The 13,629-nt window shown below is 34.6% G+C and overlaps 1 protein-coding gene across 1 annotated transcript; it reads left to right on the top strand.

The window, feature by feature from the left end:
• Positions 1-4,724: 4,724 nt before the first annotated feature.
• Positions 4,725-9,030, top strand: LOC104106508 (flavin-containing monooxygenase FMO GS-OX-like 4). Its single transcript, XM_009615070.4, has 7 exons — positions 4,725-5,481; positions 6,306-6,376; positions 6,957-7,109; positions 7,191-7,273; positions 7,700-7,835; positions 7,925-8,098; positions 8,600-9,030. The coding sequence occupies exons 1-7, from the start codon at positions 4,845-4,847 to the stop codon at positions 8,801-8,803; spliced, it is 1,458 nt and encodes a 485-aa protein (XP_009613365.1). The 5' UTR covers positions 4,725-4,844; the 3' UTR covers positions 8,804-9,030.
• Positions 9,031-13,629: the final 4,599 nt, after the last annotated feature.

Below are 13,629 nucleotides of genomic sequence, written 5' to 3'. Positions count from 1 at the left end.
CAGGATGCTCATGACACTCAAATCCGGGTGGCTTCTTGACATAAACTTCTTCTTTCAGGTAGCCATTTAGAAATGCACTTTTGACATCCATTTGAAACAATGTGAAATCCATATGAGATCCAAAGGCAATAAGAATTCTAATAGCTTCCATTCGAGCAACTGGAGAAAATGTTTCATCATAATCAATCATTGCCTTGTTTCTTGTTGTATTTCCAAACTCATCAAGTTTGTTCCTGAATACCCACCTGGTCCCTATGATAGTTTGATCTGTAGGTCGAGGAACCAGGTGCCATACCTTGTTTCTTTCAAATTGATGCAGCTCCTCTTGCATGACTGTGATCTAGTCTGCATCTTTCAACGCTTCTTTGATATTTTTGGGCTCTATTTGGGAAAGAAAGGCTGAAAAGGCAAGTGAGTTTCTTGCTTTTGATCTAGTTTGAATCCTAGATTCAATAGGGGTGATTATGTTGTCAAGAGGATGTGAGATTTTGTGCTTCCAATTTGGTGCCTGAATCTCATTGGTAGAGGACCCAGGTATGTCTGACTGAGGTTCTTGGGCGCTTCTTACTTCAGCAAGTGGAGTACCTTGGACTGCATCAGCAACTCTATTTTCAGTTTCAGTTGGTGTGATCAAGGGACCAGGTTCCTCTTAAATAAATGGAGGTGTACTCGCATCATCTTCACTGGATTCCTTTACATGACTCATCATGTCTGCTTTTCCATTTGCCATGTTAGTAACTTCCCCTGGAATAGATAAAGGTTCTCCATATTGATTAGCTTGTCTGTCTTTCTCACAGGAGAGGTGAGATTCATCAAAGATCACATGTATACTTTTCTCAACACATTGAGTCCTTTTGTTGTATACTTTGTAAGCTTTGCTTTGAGATGAGTATCCCAGAAAGATTCTTTCAACACTTTTGGCATCGAATTTTCCAAGGGCTTCCTTTTCATTGTTGAGAATAAAGCATTTACACCCAAAAGTCCTTAGATGTGTCAGCTTGGGCTTCCTTCCATTCAACAGTTCATATGGAGTCTTGTTCAGAAGGGAGTTGATTATGCACCTGTTCACCAAGCAGTGTTGACAGCATCTGCCCAGAAATTCTTTACAATCCCACTGTCCATCAACATTGTCCTTGCTATGTCTTCAAAGATTCTATTGTTCCTTTCCACAACATCATTTTGTTGAGGTGTTCTTGGAGCTGAGAAATTGTGAGTGATACCATTTTCAGTACAGAACTCATCAAATTTGGCATTGTCAAACTCTGTCCCATGATCAGACCTGATACAGGCTACCTTATTACCCATCTTCACTTGGATCTTTTTGACAAAAGCAACGAACACTTCAAAAGTTTCATCCCTGGTTCTGAGAAACAAGGTCCAAGTGAATCTGGAGTAGTCATCAACTATCACAAAGATGTACTTCATTCCTCATCTGCTTGGCACCCTCATAGGTCCACATAGATCCATGTGAAGAAGATCAAGTGACCTTGAGGTACTGACTTCCTTTTTGGGCTTGAATGAGGATCTAACTTGCTTGCCTTTTACACATGCATCACACACTTTGTGATCCTTGAAGCTTGACTTGGGCAGACCACGAACCAGGTCCTTCCTGACCAATTTGTTCAGCAACGTAAAGCTTGCATCACCCAGCCTCCTATGCCATAATTCAGCATCATCATCAACAATACTTAGACAGCTGAGATCACCATTTTGCAGAGACTCAAAATCATCAACTTAGATATTTTTGTATCTTCTTGCCACTAGCACCACCTCACCAGTCACTAGGTTTGTGACTGTACATATTTTTGACACAAATTCCACCTTGTTTCTCTTATCACAAATCTGGGAAACACTTAGCAAGCTATACTTCAACTCGTTCACGTAGTACACATTTTCAATTGAGTGTGAGAGAGACTTCCCAATCCTTCCAACTCCCAGAATGTATCATTTCTTTCCATTTTCAAAGAATACACTCCCTCCTTGCAGGGCCTTAAGTGAAAGGAAGTCATTTGTACTTCCAGTCATATGCTTTGAGCAACCACTATCCATGTACCATTGTAGGGTGCTTCCTTTCATTGTTTTATGTACAAGAAAATCAGGAGTTAGACTTAGGAACCCAAACGAGTTTACTGTTGTTCCTTTGACTCTGAAGAGTTGAACCATATCCCAAGCTGGAACCTTTTGATCTTAAGGTCTTGATAATGTGTAACAAGTTCCTTATCTGGTTCTTGACAGTAAGTTTGTTAGATCATCAAAACATAACAGGGATATACATATAGTCTATCATCTTTTAAATAAATTTACTCCATAAATATCTATAATCCTAAAGGATTAACTCCCAAATGTATAATTCCTAAGGATTAGCGAGAATAATTTCTAGAGTAAAAATAACAATGTTACAGGAGAAGTACAAAAAAGAAGGATAATTTGTAATAGCTTGAGGGGCTTTTGCTGCGGAAATGAGAAAGGGGCAAATGCTCATATAGTCGCTTGGGGGATCGCTATTCAAAACATAGTAGAAAATTACAATGTTTAGCCGTATGGGAATTAGTTTCAAACCAACATGACTGAAGTTAAAAAATCGATAAGCCTAACTTTTAAGGAGGAGCAAATGCCAACATTAACTACCAATTAAATATTTTGGAAAAATTGAATATTACGTGAATAGCACATGCAACAGTGGCTATCTAATACAAACCCTACATTGGGAATTGGCCCAGCCCCAAGAGAATGATGTTATTGTGAGCCACCTAACGTGAAGTTTTTAGTTTTTCCTTAAACAGGTTGCCGAAAAATTGTACAACAATTTATCAAATAAATTGATTGCACCAGCCGGGAATTGAACCCGGGTCTGTACCGTGGCAGGGTACTATTCTATCACTAGACCACTGGTGTTGCTTGAAACTTAGTGGGCGTTTGGACATAAGAATTGTAAATTTTCAAAATAGGGGGGAAATGTTTTTAGTGAAAATGATATTTGAAATTTAGAGTTGTGTTTGGACATGAATATAATTTTGGGTTGTTTTTGAAGTTTTGTGAGTGATTTGAGTGAAAATTTTGAAAAATAACTTTAAGGAGTTTTTTAAATTTTCGAAAATTTCCAAAATCCATCTTCAAGTGAAAATTGTAATTTTTATGATCAAACACTGATTAGAAAAAAAAGTGAAAATATTTTAGAAAAAGGAATTTTTTTTTATATGTCCAAACGGGCTCTTAATTAACATGATTTAATTTATCAAGGAATATAGGTTCCATGACGAAAGGAAGAAAATGACCATCAAGTAATATAATACTCCTTCCTTTATAGGAGTATTTTATATGATCCAGTGGTCTAGTGGTAGAATAGTAAGTATTAAATTTTTTGAAATAGCAATCTAAAATATGTTATAGTACTTTATAACACAGAAGCGAAGTCAAAATTTATACATTATAGATTCTAAATTTGCTACCAACTTCATAGCTCATTTTAGTTATTGTATTTATAATTAAATATTTATACATATTTGATGGATTGCCTGGTACAAATACTTAAGTCGAAGCAAAAACTAATGGATTTGTCTAAACCCAAATATAATAAGTAGCTGCACCCTTATTATAATACTTTTGAAATTCATGATTTTAAATAGGGGAACTTTCATAAAGCACTACACTTTAGAGCCTAATTATCATACATAACTATTATTTGCCTAATTACTATTCTTAGCTATTATTCAATTGTTACCAGCTTGTATCACTTGTATTCAGACGCACAACGCATACAGCCTGTGTCAATTGTATTCGTTCGCGCAACAAATACAATATGTATCAACTGTATTCATTCGCGCAATTGTATTCGTTCGCACAACGAATACAACATGTATCAACTGTATTCATTCGCGCAATTGTATTCGTTCGCACAACGAATACAACATGTATCAACTGTATTCTTTCATGTAATGAATACAACCAAGTCAAAATTTAAGGGTGTATATAAATGATACAACATGCATCGACTGTATTCGTTCGTGTAGCGAATACAACCAGGTTGTATTGATTGTATTCGTTCGCACAACGAATATAACTAAGGCAAAATACAGAAATACAGTAAATAAAATGCTCTTGTAGGGAGTCAAACTCAAGACCTCTACTTACTAAGCAAGTGCTCTACCAACTGAGCTACAGAGCTTGTTGCTCTCTTGTTTCAGTTTAAAACAATTGATCTTTTGTTTCAATACGATAGGTGGATTTGCAATGAAGTCAAATATAGCTACGAAAGGTAATTTTTTGAAAAGTATAGCTACGAATGATAAATACAGTGTAAATATTTGTTGTGGCGCGTAAATTGTTCTTTTAAATATGTCATGTATTGTTACACAAATAGCCGGTCAGATTCAATGTTTAATTTTTCTAGTCGGTATACATAGAATATACATTAATTATACATATATTATACATGAATTATACATGAATTATACATATATAATACATTTGTCAGTTAATTTTAATTTAATAGATTAAGTGGGCGGCTATTTGAGTTAATTCTTCTATTATGTTTATATGACATTTATATGATTATTAAAACTTATCATTGAAAATAAAATAAAAAATATAAGCTCAAGTAGGATCACATAAACGGAAAGAACGGGATAATACCTGTCACATTATAAACTTCATTCTAAACTACGGTACGAAACAAGAAACATTGAATGTGGTGACTGGTGAGGAATCAAACCAAAGATTCACGGGTCCACTCTTGCCACAAACACACATGCAATACCTGTAGCATAACAAATCAAACAAACACAAAAGATACAAAACACGAGACTCAGCTAAAAGCGTAAAACAACATAAAATATTACAAAGTCATGATTCTTCGAAGTGTCATCTCTTCAAACCAACTTTATTCTCGCAAACTAACACACATGACACTTCTATCCCCAACTCCATCCCATTTTCATATGCCTCAAAATTCCCCCAAAAACAAAAACGTCGCCGTTATCGGTGCAGGTTCCGCGGGACTCGTTACGGCCCGCGAACTCCAACGAGAAGGTCACAGTGTCGTTGTATTCGAACGAGAAAATCAATTTGGTGGCACATGGGTTTACACGCCCGCCACAGAATCCGACCCGATTGGGATCGACCCAAAACGGGAAATCGTTCACTCAAGCCTGTATTCATCTCTTCGTGTTAACCTTCCTCGGGAAGTAATGGGTTATCGGGATTATCCGTTTGTGGCAAAGAAAAAGCCTAATAGAGACCCGAGGAGGTATCCGGGTCATAAAGAAGTGTTGGATTATTTGGAGGATTTTGCGGTTGATTTTGGGCTTATTGGACTTGTGAGATTTGGGATGGAAGTGGGCCATGTGGGATTATTGGAGAATGGAAAATGGAAGGTTAGTTCGAAAAAGAGAGAGAATGATGCTGTGTTTGTTAATGAGGAATATGATGCTGTAGTTATATGCAACGGACATTATACTGAACCAAGAACTGCTGATATTCCTGGTAAAAATTTGATCTTTAGTTCTTTCTAGTCGAACAGAGTACTATATTCTTTTTGTTGCTTTTAAATTTCTGGCGATTTTAGATTCTTTGATATAATAAGTCAAATCCTGATGAATTTTCAAGTATTTGGTAATCCAATTATATTTTGATCTTTAACTCTTCACATTTGAATAGAATATTGGAGTATCTCCTTTAGTGACGTTTCAATTTGTGGTAGTTGTAGATTCTTTAAGGGAATAAGACAAATGCTGATGAAGTCTTTGTAAATAAAGTTTGGTATGAATATTTCAAGTATTTGGTAATCCAATTGTAATATCCATTAGCCAGGTTTATTTGTACATTAAGCCAACAGTTCCATCCTTCTGTTTTATTTGTGGTGGCCGATCAAAGTTGATCATTTTGAGCATCAACATTATGTGCATGCTGTTTGTCATGGTTTTTCTTAGGAAATTTTGGCTTCCCATCTGAATTGAAATGTTTTCTCCTTTTCTCTTTCTGTTGTTGAGGTAGTGTCACAACAAATAGTGAATATTGTACGAATAAAAGATTAGCCTTTTTAAGCTTCCAGCCATTTTTTTTATTCAAACATAATTTTTGTTTAGTTATGAGGCATATGATAAGTATTTTTTTCTGTTAATTATTATGGTTCATATGTTGCAAGCAGTTGAAAATTTTTGAGTTGGCACTTCTTTTCCATTTTTCTCCTTATTCAGGATGACCTTATGAGTAGCTTTGAGACTATTTATGAGTTGTCATTATGATTTGACAAGCTATGTCAATCTGCAGTTTTTGAAGTTTCTAACTGGAGGCCTTTAGCCTTTCAGGAATCGAAGTCTGGCCCGGAAAGCAAATTCACAGCCACAATTACCGTGTTCCTGATCCTTTTCGAGACCAAGTATGTGTCAGGTTCATTGTTTCTTTAAAATGTTTCCGAATTAGAACTGCGGTCACGTAACTGAAATGCTTGCAGTTATTTCGATTATGAATTTGCTCTACTCATTGGAAGTTATCTTTTAATTTTCTTGACTAAAAGTGTGAACTATGATTTTCTATTACATGAAATTTCTGGCTACACATAATAGACTGTTGAACCCGAACATCTTTGGACAAGTCTATGATTCAAGTGTTACTTTTGCATGAAGTACTGGACATATGAAGGATGACACTACAAACACAGATAACTTTTTAATTTTAATCAACTTGTTTGTTTATAATTAATATTAATACTTAGAAGCTATAGTGGTCCTTATTTTCATGAAGCTGTTTAGATATATGGTAGACTATACGGAAAGTGAACGTACTTGTATGCTCATTCGAGCCCAGTCGTGGGAAAAATGCTCCCTGGTTGTATCAGCTTCCATGCTTTGACTAATATATTGCAAAGAAATAATATCATCTTATTGCGCAATCATATGACATTTCTACATTTTGGTATCATATTCAGAGCATATCATATATGATAAATGGTTTGACAGGTTGTTGTGCTGATAGGGAGTGCTGCAAGTGCTACTGATATCTCCAGAGAAATCGCTGAAGTTGCTAAAGAGGTCCACATTTCTTCTAGATCAGCTACAAGTGGAGTTCCGCTGAAGCTGCCTAGCTATGATAATGTTTGGCAACATTCTATGGTAAAATTGTTTATAACTTGTATATTTATGTGGTTTTTATCAACACGAGATGCTGAATCTTCAGTTGTCTAAATGATGCAGATTGAATCTGTTGGTATCGATGGTGGCGTGAATTTTCGAGACGGGTCCAAAGTCCTTGCCGACATCATCCTACACTGCACAGGGTGAGTGATTAGTCATGTTGAAACTTTCCTTTTCACCCCCAGGTTAAAGAAAACAAAAGGAAGGTGATAGTTCTTGTTTTTTTTTTTGGGGGGGGGTGGGGGGTGGGGGGGGGGTTCCCCTTTTTCCTTATTTTGGACAGTGTATATTATTGAAAATATAGTCTATAGAAAGGTAAAAGCCCAGATTTGGTGAGATATTGTGAGTTTGGCTAAAGGACAGAAAACTTCTCTGATTTTGTAAAGAAAAGTTATTTTTCAACTAAATGAATATTATTTATGTGAGTTTGGTAGTACAGACCTCCTAATTCACCGTGAGAGATCTCTAACTTTGCTTTCATAATCGAGAATAATTGCTATTAATCTTACAAGATAGTCAAATTGATGGGAGGATGAAGTATTCAAGAATGTTGCTTATATGTTTCCTAGGTACAAGTATCATTTTCCTTTCCTTGAAACTAATGGACTAGTAACTGTGGACGACAACCGGGTTGGGCCACTTTACAAACACATTTTTCCACCAGCCTTTGCTCCAAGTCTTTCATTTGTTGGGCTGCCTTGGAAGGTAAAATTAAGAGATTCTGTGCTTGGGTTTATCAATTTACATTTTAAACGGCGGACATGAACAAAGTATTTGTCTGTTGTTGACCCCAGGTTATACCATTCCCCTTGTGTGAATTGCAAAGCAAGTGGATCGCTGGTGTTTTATCTGGTCGCATTTCTCTCCCATCAAAGGAAGATATGAATGCTGATATTGAGGCTTTATACTCATCCATGGAAACCTCTTGCATTCCAAAACGGTACACTCATAATATGGATGATTGTCAGGTATAACATCTGCCAAAACTTGTCGAATGGTTGAAGGTTTCTATTTCTGTTCTCTGTGTCGTCTTCTTTTCCTTTCCTTTTTTACTTCATATGCCTATTCTTAACATACAGAAGTTCTAGGCTACACCACCTTAGTTAATTTGGAAAAGAAAAAGAGAAGAGAAATGAAACTGAAGAACTAGAGAGTAGTAAGCTTCTGTCATTATGAGCAAACGCAAGTTGTTGGTCATACGAAAATCCATGCAGACTTCTCATGTGCACTCAAGTTGGCTTGTCGTGGTTCTTTTAGCACATTTACATCCTCGGATATGAATCTCTGCGCGTGATTGGCATATGTACATCTGTATATGTGGCTAAACTAGTTCTGGCATGGTAACACCAAATGGTTATGCAACCGTTCTATACAAGAAAGTAGCTCTAGTGCTTATTATTCCTATCTTATAGGTTAACCAAAAGAGTGACATGTATGTCTTGCCTCGTTGACAATCCCCATCTTTACAGTTTGACTATGATGATTGGTTGGCTGCTGAGTGTGGATCTCCACCCTCTGAAGAATGGAGAAAGCAAATGTATTTTATTTCAAGAAAGAATAAAAAGACTCAGCCCGAGACATATCGTGACCAGTGGGACGATGATGACTTGATCATTCAAGCTCAGGAAGACTTTGTAAAATATATTCCTGAAGCACAGAAGCTCTCCAAATGATTTTTCGGGAGAACTGGCATGTAATATGCCTGAAATTGCTTATTTTTGTTGTTACAGGAAAATGTAGTTGAATAAATTGAAAAGTATAGAAACAATTGGAAATTCCTCTATTAGTTTCAATTGTAACTCTGCCATCGAAATATAATGTAAGTCATCCCAGCTTATAAACATATACAGGCTACTTATGCTTGTACATTTATTCAATAAGATTCTGGTGAATTCCAATACCTTCTCAGTTTCTCTGCAGCAAGCACAGATAAACTCAATATAATGTATCAGGACATGAAAAACAAAAATAAGGTGGATTAAGGGTGTGTTTGGTATGAAAAACAAGTGATGAAATATCTCAACCATTCTCAAAATTTCATTTTCCCGCTGAATGGTCACATTTACTCTGACTCCATTGAGGCCTGTTTGATTTAGAAAAAATAACTACTGCTTTATAACACACGAAATAAAAGATAAGTGGGAAAAAGGAATTAATGACTAGTAGAAGTAGCTTAAGGTACATATTTGGTTTAATTAAAGGATAAATAATCTCAATTAAATAACACATGGAGTAGTAGGTATCCCATAGAAATAATTGAGGTACGCGTAAGTTGGTTCAGACAGCACGATTATAAAAACAAAAGTAACACATAGATTATACTCAAAATAATAGGAAAAGAAAACTCTATGTATGCAAGTTAGCTTAACACCGAGATTAACGAGTGGGTAGGTCATAGGTGGGTTGGGTGTACCTCTCGCCCATTCGCCTTTATTTACATATTTTTTCTAGTTCTTACACATTTTGAATTGTACACTCAAAAAGGAAGAGAGGAATATATAACATGGTTACTTGAACTGTTTCAAAATTCTTTTGGGTTGATATTTAAAATGCTTCAAACCTAAATTTGTATGCATTTGTGCAGTTGCTTTCACCTATGATCTCAAGTTAATTTTTCATTTTGTGTGGAGCTACTTGTATACATTCATAGAGGTAACTAATAAGCAAAAAAGATACTAGGAAGTTTAGTGCGAAAATTGATAGATACCTAAAAAGAAAGTGAGTACTCCTAACATGTCGGAAAGACGGCAAATCATGTTAGGCCAAACAAAGCTGGCACAAAATAGTTAAATACTAGTCTAACACCTGATGTTTACATCGATAAATCGAGCCAAATCGGATAAACAAAATCCAATTATAATTTGGTTTGATTTGGTTTGGTGTTGGGAAAAAAACCCCAACCATAATTGGTTTGGTTTGATTTTAACTAAAAAAAGTCAAACCGAAACCAAGCCAACCTGACATTACATGTATAGACTTATAATTTTTGAATGCTACAATAAATTTTATAGTCCATAAATATTAGTAACTCAAATAAATCCCAAACCAAAATCATATTAATATTAATGCTAATAAAAGACATTCAATTAAATTGTTGTAGGAATGACATTAGTGTTGGGTATCTATTTTTTTAATTTTTTCATGGTTTAGATAAAATGCACAATTTTTTATAGTGGTTAGTCATGTAAAAATATTACTTGTTAGTCGTACTTATTTTAACAACTTAATAATTTTAGATTATGTTTATTTTTATTATGGCTTATTAATTATATTTATTTTATGCGATTTTATTATCTTTATTGTTGAATATTTTAGTACAATTAATGACATAACTCATCTCATATTTTATGTTATTTTCTTGAAAAACACCTTATATAATTATCTCTTACTAGGATCAAAGAATATTTGGAGCACAAATTCTATGTTTTGTGATATGAAGACTTTATAAAGAAAAAAACCCCCGAAATAACTGAAAAACCCGAGATTAAAAAATCTGACTTTTATTGGTTTGGATTGGTCTTTAGATTTAATAACACGACACAATTGATTTGATTTGGTAATTAAAAAATTCGAACCAACCCGACTTATGTACACCCCTAGTTTACGCCAAAAGATAAATTGGCTAAAAGCTAAAAGTTTAACAAGAAAATTCTAGAGGAATTTTCATAAATCACTATTGTTTAGTAGCTATTAACTTCCTATAACTACCATATACATAATTACTTCCTATAACTACTATTCAGTTGTTACGGTAGTGTATTCACATGTATTTGCGTTGCTGTATTCATGAGTACAACAACAAAAAGAGCCTAAAATCAGGGCAGTCCAGGTGTACGCGCATGTATTCATATGTATTTGCGCCATGTATTCATGAATACAACAGTAAAAAGCGCCTAAAATCGGGGCAGTCCAGCTGTACGCGCATGTATTCACATGTATTCGCGCCATGTATTCATGAATACAATAACGACAATCCCTTAAAAATAGGTATGTCCAACTGTCTAAGAGAGAGGAAAAACATAAATAGCGTATTTAATGCCTCAATGGTAGTATATACCATAAAATACTTATTTTGTTATAAAATATAAAAGGTACCTATAGAAAATAATATTTTAAAATAATTTTGGTTTATAATAAATATGGTGTATAACTTTGCTATAGTATATAAAATTTCCAAAATTCTAAGGAATGTAAATCCGTGCACTCAGGTAAATAAATCTTCCGACAATGTATAGTAGCAATAAAAAGTTGAAAAATCCGTGACTCTTTTTAGCTCTTAATAGATGAATAGAAGCAGTATTAAATGCAACTTGCACGACTTGAATCTCTTGGTCTCATGAAGTCCTGCTGTGTATCTTCCTAATAATACATCTACAATCTCCCTTCAACGGTAGGTATCGGTCGGTTCTGTTCGCTTGTGAATATTATAGGTCCGACATATCGGATAGTAAGTTAGTCAGTTATTAATCATTATTGTTTCAATATAATTATCGATTTACCCGATAAAGTAACTCAATCTAAAAGGAAAAAAACGTAATATATAACGCTGCATAAAGATGAAAAATTTAAAACAGAATAGTTGGTGATCCTTAACCAACTACCAATTAGTGAAAAATGCACATCTAATCTTACTAATCACCTTCATTCTGATAGTCAATAAACGAAATAAGTTAGTAGGAGTAATTAATAAGACATTCAATAATTTAATCTTACTAACTATCTCAGTACATAGTTCACAGAAAAAATTGTAAATGTACAAAAGATACAATTTAAAGTTTAAAACTAATAATCTGTGAAGAATGAAGATGAGAATTTCAGAAAAATCTAATAGTTATCCTAAGAAGTAAGGTCTGAAAATGAAGAGTGATGGTTGAGAATTAAGAGAATGAGAGAATGAATCTCTAAGGTGACTTTATATACTTAAGGATAAAATTATAGTTTTAATTAAGCTTATTGAATTATCGGTTAAACTATTAATAAAATTAGACAAATCAAGATCCGAACAGATCGTTAATCCAATAGTCAAATAATATTAAATCGTTAACGAATCATTAACCTAATTATCCGATACCGATAACCAATGGTACTTTTCAATTCGGACTATCAGTTTTACCCTATATATGCCAACCCTACTTGCAAGTCTTTGATTTTTACCTTTTCTTGTTTAAGTAGAAAAAATGGGTGCTCCGCGAGCAGTAATTCAGAACTGAAATGAAAATGGTCAAGTGAGCATCTCTCTCTCTCTCTGGGTATGAGAATCAAGAATCAAATACCCATAACTTCGCTTGTGAGCGAGACAGATGCCTAAATTCGATTGAACATGAAAATTCAAATATATTTGTGTGCCGTAATTTTCGCCACACATGTGATGCACTTGAAAAGGACATACAGACTTAGGGGAGACTATAATACTAGGGAATAAATCAGCAAAAAGTTATTTTCCTTCAAATCAAACTAAATTTGGGCACCGACGACGGTTCATATATACAAACTCTCAAGCTGGTTGCTGGCTTGAAATAACAGATTAAAAAATAACGTGTACGTATACCATATGGTAATATTAAAAGTAACTTCCTCTTGGGGGCAACATGCACAGGACTTCAAAATAAGAAAGACTATGACTAAATATATGGACATCAACAAATAATGCTTGGCTTACAAGTTACAGCTACTGTCTAATGAGATCATGGACATTGATGTTTTTATCTTATTTTCCCTGTGATCTTTAATTCTACATTAATGTCACTGTCATAGTTTTTTGACTTTCCATTGTTATTCTAGCTAGAGAACACTAGGCCTTCAACCTATTTCATGCCGTGTTCAAAAAGAAAAAAAAAGGAAATTAAAGAAAGAAAGATATATATAATATATGTTGATGTAAGAAGGAGAAACATTGTATACAAGTTAAAATTTGACATTATTTGTTAAATTATGGAGTATTACATAATCTAATCACTTCTAAGTTAATTAATTGGTTACTGGTTAATCTCTATAAAGATTGATAGGTAAGATGGTATATGTTATATACGTACAGAGGGAGCTTAACCCTCAGGCCACTAAAGCGGCCGCTTTAGGCTTCACAAAATTAGCGGCCCAAAAGCCTACTTTTCTTATATGTAATATAAATATTTATTGTACTTATTATTAAAAAGCTATAGTTGATTTGTTTATCATCTTTGTAAATACAAATTCTCATATGATTGTTACTTTGGGAGGCAATTGTATATAGTGAGTTATGTTGACCGTCATGTGGAGAAAAAAATTCAACATTAAACTTAATAAAATCTTATCAAAGGTTAATATATAATGTTTCAACAATCGTACCCCGAGTCATTGGACGGGCTCCTCCACGAATGCTGTTCTCAAGGTCGATCGACAGATTGGCGTGGATGGCCACATGTCAGTTGGTATCGACTGGGTTTGCAACTGGGACTTCCATTGGGATCAGTAGGGGGCACCGCGTTGCTAGGCACTATATTATTGTTTTCACCGTAATGGT

This window comes from Nicotiana tomentosiformis, chromosome 6 (assembly GCF_000390325.3).
Source record: "Nicotiana tomentosiformis chromosome 6, ASM39032v3, whole genome shotgun sequence".
Taxonomy (NCBI): domain Eukaryota; kingdom Viridiplantae; phylum Streptophyta; class Magnoliopsida; order Solanales; family Solanaceae; genus Nicotiana; species Nicotiana tomentosiformis.
This window is presented reverse-complemented; position numbering and strand designations above follow the sequence as displayed.